The sequence below is a fragment of the Bombina bombina genome, chromosome 3, assembly GCF_027579735.1.
Source record: "Bombina bombina isolate aBomBom1 chromosome 3, aBomBom1.pri, whole genome shotgun sequence".
Taxonomy (NCBI): domain Eukaryota; kingdom Metazoa; phylum Chordata; class Amphibia; order Anura; family Bombinatoridae; genus Bombina; species Bombina bombina.
The window spans coordinates 1,073,683,787-1,073,702,008 of record NC_069501.1 but is presented as its reverse complement, the minus strand read 5'-3'; the positions used below and the strand labels follow the sequence as shown (position 1 = coordinate 1,073,702,008).

General features: G+C 39.9%; 1 protein-coding gene across 2 annotated transcripts in view; it reads left to right on the top strand.

Moving 5' to 3' along the window:
- CERS5 (ceramide synthase 5) overlaps nt 1–18,222 on the top strand; it is a 251,544-nt gene that overhangs the window by 79,929 nt on the left and 153,393 nt on the right. For both annotated transcript variants that reach the window (XM_053708354.1, XM_053708356.1), the window contains exon 2: nt 985–1,090. In XM_053708354.1, the coding sequence (XP_053564329.1) occupies nt 985–1,090 (106 nt within the window). The remainder of the gene's footprint in view (nt 1–984; nt 1,091–18,222) is intronic.

The following is an 18,222-nucleotide window of genomic DNA, read 5'->3' as shown; positions in this document are numbered from 1 at the left end:
TATAGTTACATATTACTTTTCAGTTAAGTATGTGTATTGTGAATTTTAAGCAAATTTCTCCTGCAGTACAGCTGGTGCGAAAAATGCTTACATCATGTCACAAGAATTGTGAGAGAGCTTCAGATATACCCTGGGAGATCCCCTGTTGAGCCCATAGAACACCCCTGTTCCTCTCACCTTCTGAAGCTTTGTTTTTTATTTTTCAATAGAGACAAGTGCAATGTAAAGTAGATAAAGATACATAGAAATATACAAAGTATGATCCTAATTTGTAAACAAAAGTAACACAAACTTTCTAAACATAATCAGACTTTGTAAAATCACTGCTGGATCTAAACATATTAAAATATAAAATAGAAAGTGCAACGCTTGAATGTAATACTGAAAAACCCATTCAGAACTGTAAAGTAATATAAAATACAATGCACAAATGTGTAAGTGTAACAAAGCTCTTATATCATGCAGTGGTATATTGCACTGGGCTTGTCTCTCCTTCAAATACAGAAATGAGATCTAGCAGTGCTGGAGAGTTCCACGCTTTTTTTTTTGAGCATTCAGTGAGTTCAGCACCGGTAAAGTCTCTACTTCAATTACAAATCTTTGATCATCAGGCCCCCAGAGAGAACAATAGAAAATTGAACATTTTTGTACCATTCTGTGATATATTCTACATTTTTCTTCTTATAGCTTTTCTATAATCAGTACTTCAGTACTGAAGAAGTTAGTATTTGTGGGGATACAAAAGATATTTGTAATGGCAAAAAAGGTAAATTATATATATTAATTATATATTATATATTAACAATTTAATATACACCAGCTAACAAATGGATAATTGGGAACACATTTAAAGGGAGAAAACTATCAAATCACAGGACTCTGCCCCTTTGTGCAGTACAGTGTTTTTTTATTATTAGATTCCTTACAACACAAAATATTCAAAAATTGATTGACTAATCAGCAAAAATGTAATGTTTGTTTTAGGTTTATTGCAAAGCCATGTGCTCTTCGACTGGGTATCCAAGGAAATGGCCCTCGCAGGGCGCAGCCCAACGCCATTCTAGAAAAAGTCTTTATCTCTATAACAAAGGTCAGTAGTCTCGTAGTTGTGTTTCAAGTATTTATGTGCTTGTGGATAAATTACTCAAGTGTGTCCTACTGTGTGACTTATTAAATAATTACAGTAATGTCATATTAGTATTTTTATTGGCCTTGTTCTACCAATATGTATCATTGTAAATCTATCGAAGTGTGTGAAAAAATATTATTCAGTATAAAATACATATTAAACCACTGAACATGAATGTAATGTTAATAAATAAGAGTACAACCAAAAGTTGATGTTACAGTTAAGGTGATATAAAAAAATAAATATATATAAAATATTTATCTATGTAATTTTTTTTTTATTTTTTTTTTTGCTTTTATGATTCTATTTGCTCATATCCTGGAATTTAGAGGATTTATTAATGGGTTACAATATTGCCATTTAATCTGTTAAGCATCCTTTTAACTGCTACTTCATTACTTCATATTCATTAAAAAAAAAATAAAAAAAAAAAAAATATATATATATATATATATATATATATATATGTAATATTTATTAATATAATATACTCGCTCACCGGCCACTTTATTAGGTACACCTTGCCCCCTTTTGCCTTCAGAACTGCCTTCATTTTTCGTGGCATACAGTCAACAAGGTATTGGAAATATTCCTCAAACAAGAGGTCTACAGCATTATTATATATATATATATACACACACACACACACACACACACACACACACACACACAATATAAACACAGATATATATCACACTTTATTAGGGTACACCTGTACAATTGCTTGGTAACACAAATTGCTAATCAGCCAATCACATGGCAGCAACTCAATGCATTCTAGACGTGGTGAAGACTGCTTGCTGAAGTTCAAACCGAGCATCAGAATGGGGAAGAAAGGGGATTTCAGTGACTTTGAACGTGGCATGGTTCTTGGTGCCAGACGGGCTGGTCTAAGTATTTAAAAAACTGCTGATCTACTGGGATTTTCACGCACAACCATCTCTTGGGTTTACTGAGAATGGTCCGAAAAAGAGAAAATGTCCAGTGAGCTGCAGTTGTGTGGCCAAAAATACCTTGTTGACATCAGATCAGAGGCGAATGGGTAGACTGCTGAGATGATAGAAAGGCAACAGTAACTCAAATAATCACTCGTTACAACCAAGGTATGCAGAATAGCATCTCTGAACGAACACGTCAAACCTTGAAACAGATGGGCTGCAGCAGCAGAAGACCACACCGGGTGCCACTCCTGTCAGCTAAGAACAGGAAACTGAGGCTACAATTAGCACAGGCTCACCAAAATTGGACAATAGAAGCTTGGAGTCGCAAGTGAAACAATAGACATTTTAAACACTATTTTAAGAACAATAGTTTTAATTTAAAAAAAGTTAGCAACTACATTAAGGGACTATTTATGTATGCATAGCGGTAGTCAATAACAGTAAACTTTACCTTCACTTGAAAGGGGTTATTGATATAGTACTTATTGCATCACATTTTTGCACTTTGCTATAATGGAGCAAAATAAATCTGTCCCTAAATTTACCCTAGAACAACTTTCTACCAATATTAAGTGTTCTTATTGTAAAACAACTGAAGTACTTCAGCTTATTTATGTGGCTCATGCTGAGATTTGTTATTGCATACCGATTGATCTAATGTATCTCTGGGTAATAATGCACCTGCTATCTGTTCATTACAGGAAGGTGCAGGTGGAGTACATCCTGAAATGAAGAACTTAATTACTACCACTATTACGTAGGCAGCTGCTGTTCAAACAAGTTTTACCTACTACAAGTAATGCGCGTCCTGATCCAAAGTATACTGAAGTATCTTCAGAAGGTGAGTTTTCCTATAAGAGTGAAACTCCCTCATCTGATCTAGAACCTGATAATTCCTCTTTATTCAAAGTTGAACATATCGTACTCTTTTAAAAGAGGTTTTGGTCACATTAGAGGTTGAAGAACCTAAACCTGATAATAAACATTGTAATCATTTAAATTCAGTGTTTAAAACGGTTGTTAATCTCCCTGAGATTTTCCCTATACCTGATGCTGTCTCTGACATGATTGCTCGGGAACGGTCTAATCCAGGTATATATTTTACTCCTTCTACAAAATTTAAAAAGATATATTCTTTACCTACTGCTAATCTAGAATTATGGGAAACAGTTCCCAAAGTAGATGCGGCCATTTCCACTCTAACTAAACATTCTAAAATTTCTTTAGAAGACAGTACTTCTTTTAAGGACCCTTTGGATAGAAAATTAGAATATTTTCTAAGAAGGGCCTTTTCATATACTAGTTATATACTCAGACCAGCTATAACTATTGCTGATATAGCTACTGCTTCTAATTACTGGTTATCCAGTTGTGCACAATAGTGTCCTGATAACCCTGGAAGTTCTAATCTAATAGGTCTACTTCAAAGTGCAAATAATTTTATTTGTGATGCTATATTTGATATTATGACAATCGATGTTAAAAGCCATTCTTACCAGGAGAGCCCTATTGCTAAAATCCTGAAATGCTGATATGGTGTCTAAATCTAGATTACTTTTTGTTTTCTTTCTCAAGACAAGAAATCAAAATGAAAAATTAAAGCTCCTAATTGTCTTCATTCCTTTCAACAGTATAAACAACAGAAAACGGACGACTCCAGCTCCTACGGTTCAGTCTGGAGACCCAATTCAAATTGGAACAAAACCAAACAGAATAAGAAATCTGTTCAAGCCTCCAAAGACACAGGAAGTTACGGCCCCCAACCCGGTATTACTGGTAGGAGGCAGGTTAAACCTCTTTCAGAAGGTTTAGTTTTGATCTGTACCAGATCTCTGGGTTCTGAAAATTATTTCTCAAGATATCAAATTGGTTTGAGAACAATGCCTTCCTTTAGGAAGGTTTTTCCTGTCCCATATTCAAAAGAATCCAATAAAAGCTCAAGCTTTTCTTCAATCTGTCTCAAATCTGGAAGATATGGGCGTAATTGTTTCTTTACATGAACAGGGAATGGGATTTTAATCAAATCTTCATTATTCCAAAGAAGGAAGACTTTCAGACCAATTTTGGATATGAAAACTCTAAACTAATTTGTAAGAATATCCTCTTATAAAATGTAAACTATCACGACTATACTACCTTTTTATTCAATGAGGTCACTTTATGTCCACGATAGATTTAAAGGATGCTGACTTTCAAATTCCAATTCAGTCAGAACATAACCAGATGCTGAGGTTTGCTTTTCTGGGAAAGCGTTATCAGTTTGTTGCTATTCCATTTGGTCTAGCTACAGCTCCAAGAATTTTTACCAAGGTTCTGAGTGCCCTTTTGTTTGTAATCGGAACTCATGGTATTTCTGTATTTATTTATGTGGACGATATCTTGATACTAGCTGAATTTTTTTAATTTAGCAAATTTTCTTACAAAACAAATATTGTTGTTTTTTTCTAAAATATAGTTGGAGGATCAATTTACCAAAGAGTTATTTGAGTCCTCAGACAAAGGTTAGCTTTTTAGGTTTCCAAATAGATTGTGTCCATGAATTTTTCTTTTACAGAGCAGAGACTAATACAATTGGTATCAGCCTGTTTGAACCTTTAGTCTTTCATTTCCCTCAGTAGCTCTGCGTATGGAGGTACTAGGTTTCATGATTGCAGCTTCAGATGCAATTCCATTTGCTCAATTTCACATGAAGCCTCTTCAGCTTTGTATGCTACGTCAATGGTGTGGGGATCATACTCGGATATCTCAAAAGATGTTCTTAGATTCCAACACAAACTAGTCTCTAACTTGGTGGCTAAATCATTAGTCTATCATTCAGGGGGCTTCTTTTGCTTGTCCTACCTGGTCTGTGATCACTACAGATGCAAGTTTGCTGTTTGGGGGGCTCTAACAGCACAGGGAGTTTGGGATCCTCAAGAGACAAGGTTACCAGTCAATATTCTAGAACTCTGTGCACTTTCCTGGGCCCTTCAAGCTTGGCCTCTGTTGAAAAGAGGGTTCTATCTTTGTTTCCAGACAGAAAATCTTAGATGTAGCTTATGTCAACCATCTAGGGGGTGTCTCAAATTCTCTCTTGGGCAGAAGTAAATTCTTGCCTAATAACTTCCATTCACATCCCAGAAGTGAACAATTGGGAAGCAGACTTTCTCAGTCACCAGTCTCTGCATCCACAGGAGTGGTCTCTTCATCAGGATGTTCTACCTGATTGCGGATTTTTGGGGCCTGCCAGAAATAGATCTGATGGCCTCTTATTTGAACAACAAACTCCCCAGGTGCTTTGCGAGGTTCAGAGATCCTCAAGCAGAGGTTATGGATGCTCTAGTAGTTCCTTGGTCATTCCAGCCTGCTTATCTGTTTCCTCCTCTTGATTTCCAAGATAAAAATAGAACAGTCATGTATAATCCTAATTGCCCTAGCATGGCCTCGCAGGATTTGGTATGCCTATGTCCAGTTTACCCGCCTTGGCCTCTTCCTCTAAGGTCGGACCTATCTGAAGATCCCTTGTTCAATTTCCATGCCATAAAGTTTAGAGACTTTAGATCTGGATGGAACGCTTAATCCATATTGGTTTCTCAGATTCTGTGATTACCACTTTGATTCATGCTCGAAAGCTTGTTTCTAGAAAAATTTATCAAAAAGTTTGCGAAACTTATATTTCCTTCCATAAGACAGGGAGAGTCCATGATTTCATTCCTTACTGTTGGGAAATACAACATCTGGCCAACAGGAGGAGGCAAAGACACCCCAGCCAAAAGCTTAAATATCCCTCCCACTTCCCCTATCCCCCAGTCATTCTTTGCCTTTCGTCACTATATGAGGTGGCAGAGAAGTGCCAGAAGATTTGGATAGTCCTGTAATGGGTATGTTCCCTTCAAGAAAGGACTGGAGTTTTAAGTAATCATGTCAACCTCTCAGTGAGAGTATTCATGAAAGTTAGTCTGGAGATGCAGGGAATGTTTTTCTGCAAACCCTGCTAATACTCATAGCGCTATTAGCCCCTCTGAGCCGTCTACTTCTCAGTAATCTGGGTCCTGAGAAATGACTGCCTTTCTACATTACCCGCTCCACATGCAGTTCCTTGTAGCTCAACTAATCCTCCACCTGGAGGGGGCTTTTTCCAGCCGACTTAACTGTGCAGTTACAATCAGTGGTGTCTGCGGCCCTGAGTGCCTTACAAACGCAAGAGAGAGGTTAAAAATAGTTCTCCTGACCTAGAGTCATCTAAATATTTGTCGGATTTAGCTACTATGTTCCAGCTATCCGAGGATGTGTTAACCTCTGTAGCTTCAGAAGGTGAACTTTCCGAGTTAGAATTCAGTTTCTAAACCTCCTTTAGATTTAAAATTGAGCATCTGCGTTTTTTATTAAAGGAGGTTCTGTCTACACTAGAGGTTCCAGAGGCTACACTCCATGAGGAACCTAAGATCCCTAAATTAGACAGGGTTTATGAAGATAGGGAGGTCCCTTTGACTTTTCCTGTGCCAGTTAAGATGGCGAACATTATTAGTAATGAATGGGAAAGAGTAGGAACTTATTTTTCCCCCTCGTCTACTTTTAAAAAATTATTCCCACTTCTTGACTCTTAATTTGATTTGTTGGGCTCCATCCCTAAGGTGAATGGCACTATCCACGCTGGCTAAGCATACTACTATCCCTCTGGAGGATAGTTCTTTTAGAGAGCCTTTGGATCAGAAAAAAGAAAATTTTCTGAGGAAGATGTGACATACAGAGGTTTTTTTTATATACTGGCGGCAGCTGTAGCCGCAGTTGCCGGAGCAGCTACCTACTGGTGCAACACTGTCGGAGCTCTTTGAGGTGGAGACTCCCCTCGGATATTAAGGAGAGAATTAAAGCACTGAGAATTGATAACTCTTTAATCTGTGACGCAAATATGCGGATTATTCGCCTAAATGCAAAGGCTTCTGGCTTTGCGGTTCTAGCCTGCCGGGCTCTCTGGTTGAAGTCTTGGTCTGTGGATATGGCTTCTAAATCCAGACTCCTTTCTCTTCCCTTCAAGGGGAAGATTTTATTCGGTCCAGGGCTGGACTCCATTATCTCTACGGTAACCGGAGGGAAAGGTGCCTTCCTACCGCAGAATAAGCAGAATAGGCCTAAGGGATGGCAACTGTCTAATTTTCGTTCCTTTCGTGCTGACAAGTCACAGCGACAGCAATCCTCATCCAAGTCCAAGCAGCCCAAGAGTACTTGGAAGCCGGCTCTCTCCTGGAACAAATCGGCATGAAGTGGCGGCCCCCGTTCCGGGATCGGAACCAGTAGGGGGCAGACTGGAAAAAAAAAAAAGAGACAGACGCTTGGTTCCAGGATGTACAGGAGCCTTGGGTCCTGGAGGTTGTATCTCAAGGATAAGTCTCATCCGGCCAGGGGCAGATTCCTGCTCTCCAGTCTGTCTCCAAGACAAGAAAAGTGGGCTGCCTTCTTAGATTGCGTTTGGGATCTCTCCTCTCTAGGAGTAATTGTCCTGGTACCTACAGCAGAAAGAAGTTTGGGGTTTTATTCATACCTTTTCGTGGTTCCAAAGGAGGAGGAAACTTTTCATCCAAATCTGGACCTAAAGTGTACCTAAACAAGTTTCTGAGTGTTCCCTCTTTCAAGATAGAAACAATACGGTCAATCCTGCCTCTGATTCAGGAAGGACAGTTTATGACCACAATACACCTGAAGGATGCATACCTTCACGTCCCGATTCACAGGGAACATTTTCAATTCCTGAGGTTTGCCTTTCTGGACCAACACTTCCAGTTCATAGCTCTTCCGTTTGACCTAGCTACTGCTCCAAGAATATTTACGAAGGTTCTGGGGCTCTTCTAGCCGTTGCCAGAACACAAGGTATTGCAGTAGCGCCATACTTGGACGATATCTTGGTACAGGCACCATCTTTTCGTCTAGCGGAAGAACATTCGTAGTCCCTTCTCAATCCATATCCATAAAAATATACCTCACAGATCAGAGACGTTGCAAGCTAACTTCTACATGTCTTGCCCTCCAGGCCTCCTTGAGACCCTCAGTAGCTCAGTGTATGGAGGTGATTGGACTCATGGTGTCTTGTATGGACATCATTCCTTTTGCCAGATTCCATCTCAGACCCTTATAACTATGCATGCTGAGACAATGGAACGGCGACAATGCAGATCTGTCTCAACAGATCGTGCTGGACAACCTGTCGAGAGACTCACTCTCTTGGTGGCTCTGTCCAGACAATCTGTCCCAAGGCACGTGCTTCTTGAGACTGTCCTGTGAGATTGTGACTATGGAACGCAAGCCTTTCCGGCTGGGGAGCCATTTGGGGTGCCAAGAAGGCACAAGATCTGTGGACTCAGGAGGAGTCCTCCCTTCCGATCAATATTTTGGAACCACGTGCAGTCTTCAATGCCTTGAAGGCTTGGCCCCTTCTGGGTTCGTCCCTGTTTATCAGATTCCAATCAGGCAATATATCCTAGGATGCCTACATCAACCATGGGGGGGGGGGGGGGACGAGAAGTTCCTTGGTGATGAAAGAAGTATCTCAGATACTAGAGTGGGGTGAAGACTCACGGATGTACGTCGTCGGCTATCAACATTTCGTGTGTGGTCAACTGGGAAGTGGACTTCCTCAGTAGGCAATTTTTTCACCCAGGGGGGATGGTCTCTTCACCCGAGGTGTTTGCAGAGATATGCAGCGAGTGGGGGACGCCGGAGATAGATCTCATGACATCCCGCCTCAATACCTAACTACCCAGTTACGGGTCGAGATCGAGGGATCCTCAGGCGGAATTGATATATATGCCCTATCAGTACCATGGAGGTTCAGAGTCTTATATCTTTTTCCTCCATTACCGCTTCTCCCTCATGTGGTGGCTCGCATCAAGCAGGAGCGAGCATCAGTGATTCTGATTGCTCCTTTGTGGCCGCGAAGGATGTGATTTGCGGATCTGGTGGGGATGTCCTCATCTCCTCAGTGGAGGTTACCTTGTTGCAGAGATCTGCTGATACAGGGTCCCTTCATTATTCAAAATTCTCTGAGGCTCACTGCGTGGAGATTGAACGCTTAGTCTTAGCTGAGAGGGTTTTCTGAGAGTGTTATCAACCCTCTGGTTCAAGCTCGTAAGCCAGTTATTCGTCGTATCTACCATAAAGTGTGGAGGACTTACTTGTACTGGTGTGAAGAGCGTGTTTTTTCCTGGCATAAGGTTAAGGTTGCCAGAATTGGATGGAATGGAGAAGGGTTTATCTGCTAGTTCCCTGAAGGGACAAATATTGGCCCTGTCGGTATTACTGCACAAAAGATTGGCTGAGCTTCTGGATGTGCAGTCCTTTGTTAAGGCTCTGACTAGGATCAGACCTGTGTTTAGATCTGGGGCTCCGCCTTGGAGCCTCAATCTTGTTCTTAGTGTTTTGCAGCAGGCTCTGTTTGAGCCTATGCATACTGTTGACATTAAATTGTTATCTTGGAAGGTTCTTTTTTTGTTTGCTATTGCTTCTGTGCGCAGAGTTTCTGAGATTTCTGCTTTGCAATGTGACCCCCTTATCTGTTTTTTTCATGCTGATAAGGTGGTTTTGCACACTAAATTAAATTAGGGTTCCTCCCTAAGGTAGTGTCGGATCATAACAATAATCAAGAGATTGTTGTGTCTTCCTTGTGTCCTAATCCTTCAGCGAAGGAACGTTTGCTTCACAATCTAGATGTGGTTCGTGCCTTGAAGTTCTATCTTCAGGCTAAGGAATTTAGACAATCTTCCTCTTTGTCATCTATATGGGAAGTGTAAGGGGCACAAGGCTACTACGACTTCCTTATCTTTCTGGTTGAGGAGTGTCATCCGCTTAGCTTATGATACAGTGGAACGACAGCCTCCTGAGAGGATAACAGCTTATTCCACTAGAGCAGTGTCTTCCTCTTGGGCTTTTAAGAACGAAGCCTTAATGGATCAGATTTTTAAAGCGGCTACCTTGTCCTCCTTACACACTTTTTCTAAATTTTACAAGTTTGATGTCTTTGCTTTGGCTGAAGCAGCTTTCGGGAGAAAAGTTTTGCAGGCTGTGGTACCCTCAGAATAGGGTCCGCCTTTTCTTTTTTTTTTTTTTTCTTTTTTCTGTTCCCTCCCGTTATTCATTCGGTGTCCTCTGGAGCTTGGGTATAGTTTTCCCAACAGTAAGTAATGAAGTTGTGGACTCTCCCTGCCTTTATGGAAGGAAAACATAATTTATGCTTACCAGATAAATTCCTTTCCTTCCTGGCAGGGAGAGTCCACGACCCTACATGTAATGTATGTTTTTGATGGGCGGCTCCCTTTTTATATTTTTTCTGGCACGTTTATACCCTGATGTTTCTCCTACTTTTACTTGTTCCCTCAGCAGAATGTCTGGGGTATAGGGGATGTCGGAGCAATATTTAAGCCTTTGGCTGGGGGTGTCTTTGCCTCCTCCTGGTGGCCAGGTGTTGTGTTTCCCAACAGTAATGAATGAAGTTATGGACTCTCCCTGCCAGGAAGGAAAGAAATTTATCTGGTAAGCATAAATTGTTTTCTTGGTGTATCGACCATTGTTTTTCCTGGCATTTTTTAGAATAACTATGATTCTTATGTTTTTAAAGGATGGTTTAGATAAGGGTTTATCTGCTAGTTCTCTAAAAGGACAAATGTCTGCCCTTTCTGTATAATTTCACAGGAAGATTGCTGATCTTCCTAATATTCATTGTTTCGTTCAGGCTCTAGTCCAAATTAAACCTGTTATTAAACCTATTTCTCCTCCTTGCCGTCTTAACCTAGTGTTAAAGGGACATTAAACACTTTTAGATGGTAATATAAAATGGTAAATCGTAAATATAAAAAGACTCAAGACAATATACTTTATTTATTTTGCCCCCTTTTACTGTAATTCCATTCTTAAATTGTGAGTATTTCAGTTCCTGTTAGAAATGAAATTGCAGACCACGGTTATAATCCACACAGTCATTGGCTGCATACTCTAGTGACCTTTTTTATAACTGTCTCTTATTGGCCACAGCAGAGAAAGTAACCTAAGTTACAACATGGCAGCTCCCATTGTGTTATAGACATTAAAACTTTACACTTACTTTCTCACTATTTAAACAACCAATAAAACTTTAAAAAATGCATTTACATGTTAATCTCAGATTAGTTTTTTATTTGAATGCATAATTCTATCTAGCATTTATTTAGTGTTTAATGTCTCTTTAAGGGTTTTGCAGGCTCCTCCTTTTAAGCCTATGCATACTTTGGACGTTAAACTTCTTTCATGTAAAATAATATTTCTTCTAGCCATATCCTCTGCTAGAAGATTTTTTGAACTACCCACTACATTTTTTTATAAGGTTGTTTTCATCTCCTTGTTTTATGTCCATTTAAGTAATGCTCCTGTGTTTCTAGGTATTTCTTTTTAATCTTTCTTGTTGAGTACTTTTATTTAGCGCAAGCATTGGTGCCGAGTGATACTCGTACTTTATGAACAGACATTAGTGAGAACGTTTGAAAGCATAAATTGTAATTAGGAGGTAAAAGCCAAACACAGGAACTAACAAAATTAGTTTTTTGTATAATGAGTTTTTAATGATTATTTCAGTAATTTTATTCAATTTCTACTCTTCTTATTGTTACAAATGTTCTTGGGTTGCTTCCGGAGAAGAGTTTTAGCTCATTAAAACTGTTTATCTTATGGAAGCTTTGGGAAAAAGTCTTTACGGATTGTTTTCTAGATTTTATGCCCGTATTCTGTATCTAAAATAACGCTTATAACTTTAGTTATACTAGATATATGGTTAACTTTCCATTCAAAGGCATATCCCAAGTTTAATATAGAAATGTCTTTTCTTATTCACTGGCAGGATCATAGTTCAGACCTGATATTAGTTCATACACACTTAAAGGAAAAGTAAAGTCCAAATTAAATACCCTTGATTCAGATATAGCATGTAGCTTTAAACAACTTTCCAAATATATTTCTTTGATCATATTTGCTTTTGTTCTCTTGATATCCTTTGTTGAAGACGAAACCTAGGTAGTGTGATAGGATTTTAGAAGCATTCACATATGTTTAGCAGTCTGATAGTAATGTTTGCATCAATATATAACATTGCTACAAACATTGTTGCATACACTGCTTCCAGATGATGACACGTGCACGCTCCTGAGCTCTCATTGGTAATAGAAGTACATATGGAAAATTGCGTGTTCTATACAATCGATTTTAAGTTTTATTTTTAATCACTTCTCCTTTTAATACAAGGTATAGTGTCATCATCCATAATGGTCATTCTTAACTAATGATCTGAACAAGATGGTGTCTTGTAGTCACCAAACCTGTTCAGCAAAGGAATTATGAAAAATTAACGTTTTTAAACCACAAGATAACCATGGAACTGTATATTTAATAACCTTACTACTAAATGTATAGAATTAATCTCTAAGAAATAGTTGACATTATTGTATACACACATGCACGCACACGCACGCACACACACACACACACACTTTCTGATCCTCTCTCTGTTATGTAACCTGTAAGCTAACACCTTTATACATGCAATATTATGCAGTGTGTTTCACCTAATTTAATTTTTTTATTGAAAAGTTCTATTTTGAGCCTTTTTTTCTTTTCTTCATTGCCCCCTCCCCCCCTTCTCAGTCACAAGGTTGAGGGTGTTTTGAATGCATTTTCTTTTCTGTTTCCATCCTGTAGAATTGTTTCTGCTATCTGAATGCCAGGTTATTCTTATCTAAGGGGTTTGAGGTGTCTGTGCTATTTAGTTGCACTGTGAGACATGCAGGTCACAAGCTTGTTATCACATTTACATGCACCTTGTACATAGGTCTGTGCTTGTTTTGTAAGAATAATCAAGTTTTAGGAGGAGCATTGTATAAACGCTAAGGGTAAAGTTCTATTATCTTGTCCCTCTGTCAATGATTAGCTTATGTTTTTTTCTTTTTCTTTTCTTTTTTTCTTCTTGTGTGTAGTATTTAGCCACACGTACCGTGTGTGGTATTTAGCCAGGTGGCATTATGAAGTAGCCGGGTGGGGTCAATTTAATAATTTCTAATATGTCATTTTGAGTTATCCAAAGCACAAATTAATTACATAATTTAACATAAATCTATTTTAATGATACTAGCCAATTTCAACTTTAAAGGGACATGAAACCCAAAATCTTTATTTCATGATTCAGATAGAGAATACAGTTTTAAACAACATTCCAATTCACTTCTATTTAATTTCCTTCATTCTTCAGATATCCTTTGTTGAAGAAATATCAATGCACATGGGTGAGCCAATCACACATGTGCAGCCACCAATCAGTATGTGTATGTATGTATTTATTATTATTATCGGTTATTTGTAGAGCGCCAACAGATTCCGCAGCGCTATAATCAAAGGGGAGTACAACAAAACAATTAAAGGGATCAAATGGGTAGAGGGCCCTGCCAAGAGTTGCACTGTTGTAATCCACTCTTAAGAGGGTGATCTACAAACAGCTGGACTCTTAGGCTTATGTGTGTGTGTGTGTATATATATATATATATATATATATATATATATATATATATATATATATATATATATATATACACATATAAGACTGGGTGTCAGCGCCTTCCTTCTGTGACAACTCTGGACAAAAGGTGTATAAACTATTATGGGGTAACGAATCCCCCCTATCACCACACACTTCTAAAATCCTCAATCCATATGAGGTAAGTAGCCACCTTTTATAAACAATGCCCAACTAGATGGTCTCTCCAGGTCCGTAGTGAAGAGAGTAACGGAAACTGGAAAGGTTACTCAGCTGTGCAGCGTCTGAAGTGCTTGATCAAGATATCCACAGTATGGCTTCCTGATTCGTTTCAATACATGTTAGTGAGAAAAGAAATGGGAAATAGCCCAAAATAGTGAAGTACTTTTTATTCCATATACATACAGTACAGAAATATAGAAAATCCCACTCACAAGTCAGACCTCAATCGTTATGGGGTAAGAGTAAGGCAAAAAATAGTGATTTCATAAAATCGTCTGATGGATATCAAAGCAACAACCACATCAGAGTCTAAAATAACTCTGTAATTATAAGTACAACGTCCCTGACGCGTTTCAAAGTTTCCTTCTTCCTCAGAGGGATAAATGTACAACTTACATGAGTTTAAAAAGCAGCAGTCAGAAAATCAGAACGACATATCTGGCCTCTGATTGGACAATTTCTCTTGTTAAGTGTATTCAGTCCACGGGTCATCCATTACTTATGGGATATATTCCCTTCCCAACAGGAAGTTGCAAGAGGATCACCCAAAGCAGAGCTGCTATATAGCTCCTCCCCTCACATGTCATATCCAGTCATTCTCTTGCAACCCTCAACATAGATGGAGGTCGGGAGAGGAGAGTGGTGTTTTATACTTTATCATTTCTTCAATCAAAAGTTTGTTATTTTTAAATGGCACCGGAGTGTGCTGTTCTTTTCTCAGGCAGTATTTGGAAGAAGAATCTGCCTGCGTTTTCTATGATCTTAGCAGAAGTAACTAAGATCCACTAGCTGTTCTCGCACATTCTGAGGAGTGGGGTAACTTCAGAAAGGGAATAGCGTGCGGGGTCTCCTGCAAATAAGGTATGTGCAGTAAAATATTTTTCTAAGGAATGGAATTGACTAAGAAAATACTGCTGATACCGATGTAATGTAAGTAAAGCCTTAAATGCAGCGAAAGCGACTGGTATCATGATGATTGATGTATATGCAGTAAAGTAATTTTCTAAGGAATGGAATTTGACTAAGAAAATGCTGCTAATACTGAAGTAATGTAATAAGCCTTAAATGCAGTAGAAGGACTGGTATCAGGCTTATCAATAGAGATACATACTCTTTAAAAAAAGGATGTTTAAAACGTTTGCTGGCATGTTCAATCGTTTTTGTGAGGTACATTGGTGATAAAACTTATTGGGGCATGAATTTTTCCACATGGCTGACTTATATTTCTGCATATAAACAGTTAACTGAGGCTTCCCACTGTTGTAATAATGAGTGGGAGGGGCCTATTTTAGCGCTTTTTTGCGCAGTAAAAATTCAGTCTCAGTCTTCCTGCTTCTTCCTGCATGACCCAGGACGTCTCTAGAGAGCTCAAGGGACTTCAAAAGTTATTTTGAGGGAGGTAATCGGTCACAGCAGACCTGTGACAGTGTGCTTGACTGTGTTGAAAAAACGTTTTTTTCTCTATTGATTATCCGGTTTGGGTATTAAGGGGTTAATCATCCATTTGCAAGTGGGTGCAATGCTCTGCTAACTTAATACATTTACTGTGAAAATATGGTTGCTATAACTGATTTGGTTCATTGTTATTTCAACTGTGACAGTTTTTTGTGCTTCTTAAAGGCGCAGTAGCGTTTTCTTTATTGCTTGTAAATTTATTTTAAAGTGACTAGTCATTGCTAGTCTGTTTAAACATGTCTGACACAGATGAATCTGTTTGTTCACTATGTTTGAAGGCCAGTGTGGAGCCCCATAGAAATATGTGTACTAAATGTATTGATTTCACTTTAAATAATAAAGGTCAGTCTTTATCTATAAAAGAATTATCACCAGACGACGAGGGGGAAGTTATGCCGACTAACTCTCCTCACGTGTCAGTACCTTCGCCTCCCGCTCAGGGGGCGCGTGCTAATATGTACATCAGGGACGCCCATAGCAATTACTTTACAGGACATGGCTACAATCATGAATAATACCCTGTCAGAAGTATTATCTAGATTGCCAGAATTGAGAGGCAAGCGCGATAGCTCTGGGATTAGGAGAGATGCAGAGCGCGCTGGTGCTGTAAGAGCCATGTCTGATACTGCGTCACAGTTTGCAGAACATGAGGACGGAGAGCTTCATTCTGTGGGTGACGGATCTGATCAGGGGAAACCTGATTCAGAGATCTCTAATTTTAAATTTAAGCTTGAGAACCTCCGTGTATTGCTTGGGGAGGTTTTAGCTGCTCTAAATGACTGTAACACAGTGGCAATTCCAGAGAAATTGTGTAGGCTGGATAGATACTATGCGGTACCGGTGTGTACTGACGTTTTTCCTATACCTAAAAGGCTTACTGAAATTATTAGCAAGGAGTGGGATAGACCCGGTGTGCCATTTTCCCCACCTCCTATATTTAGGAAGATGTTTCCAATAGACGCCACTACACGGGACTTATGGCAGACGGTCCCTAAGGTGGAGGGAGCAGTTTCTATTTTAGCTAAGCGTACCACTATCCCGGTGGAGGATAGTTGTGCTTTTTCGGATCCAATGGATAAAAAATTAGAAGGTTACCTTACGAAAATGTTTGTTCAACAAGGTTTTATTTTGCAGCCCCTTGCATGCATTGCGCCTGTCACTGCTGCTGCGGCATTCTGGTTTGAGTCTCTGGAAGAGGCCATTCACACATCTCCATTGGATGAAATTATGGACAAGCTTAAATCGCTTAAGCTAGCTAATGCATTTGTTTCTGATGCCATTGTACATTTGACTAAACTAACGGCTAAGAACTCCGGATTCGCCATCCAGGCGCGGAGAGCGCTATGGCTTAAATCCTGGTCAGCTGACGTGACTTCAAAATCGAAATTACTTAATATTCCTTTCAAGGGGCAGACCTTATTCGGGCCCGGCTTGAAAGAAATTATTGCTGACACTACTGGAGGTAAGGGTCATACCCTTCCTCAAGACAGGGCCAAATCAAAGGCCAAACAGTCTAATTTTCGTACCTTTCGAAATTTCAAGGCAGGAGCAGCATCAACTTCCTCCGCCCCAAAACAGGAAGGAAGTGTTGCTCACTACAGACAGGCCTGGAAAACTAACCAGTCCTGGAACAAGGGCAAGCAGGCCAGAAAACCTACTACTGCCCCCAAGACAGCATGAAGGAACGGCCCCCTATCCGGAAACGGATCTAGTGGGGGGCAGACTTTCTCTCTTCGCCCAGCGTGGGCAAGAGATGTCCAGGATCCCTGGGCGTTGGAGATCATATCTCAGGGATATCTTCTGGACTTCAAAGCTTCTCCTCCTCGAGGGAGATTCCATCTATCAAGGTTATCAGAAAACCAGATAAAGAAAGAGGCATTCCTACGCTGTGTACAAGACCTCCTAGTAATGGGGGTAATCCACCCGGTTCCGCGGACGGAACAAGGACAGGGATTTTACTCAAATCTGTTTGTGGTTCCCAAGAAAGAGGGAACTTTCAGACCAATCTTGGACCTAAAGATCTTAAACAAATTCCTAAGAGTTCCATCATTCAAAATGGAAACTATTCGAACCATCCTACCCATGATCCAAGAGGGTCAGTACATGACCACAGTGGACTTAAAGGATGCCTACCTTCACATACCGATTCATAAAGATCATTATCGGTACCTGAGATTTGCCTTTCTAGACAGGCATTACCAGTTTGTAGCTCTTCCCTTCGGGTTGGCTACGGCCCCGAGAATCTTTACAAAGGTTCTGGGCTCACTTCTGGCGGTTCTAAGACCGCGAGGCATAGCGGTGGCTCCGTATCTAGACAACATCCTGATACAGGCGTCAAGCTTTCAAATGGCCAAGTCTCATACAGAGATAGTTCTGGCATTTCTGAGGTCGCATGGGTGGAAAGTGAACGTGGAAAAGAGTTCTCTATCACCACTCACAAGAGTCTCCTTCCTAGGGACTCTTATAGATTCTGTAGAGATGAAAATTTACCTGACGGAGTCCAGGTTATCAAAACTTCTAAATGCTTGCCGTGTGCTTCATTCCATTCCACGCCCGTCAGTGGCTCAGTGCATGGAAGTAATCGGCTTAATGGTAGCGGCAATGGACATAGTGCCATTTGCGCGCCTGCATCTCAGACCGCTGCAATTATGCATGCTAAGTCAGTGGAATGGGGATTACTCAGATTTGTCCCCTCTACTAAATCTGGATCAGGAGACCAGAGATTCTCTTCTCTGGTGGCTTTCTCGGGTCCATCTGTCCAAGGGCATGACCTTTCGCAGGCCAGATTGGACGATTGTAACAACAGATGCCAGCCTTCTAGGTTGGGGCGCAGTCTGGAACTCCCTGAAGGCTCAGGGATCGTGGACCCAGGAGGAGAAACTCCTCCCAATAAATATTCTGGAATTAAGAGCAATATTCAATGCTATTCTAGCTTGGCCTCAGTTAGCAACACT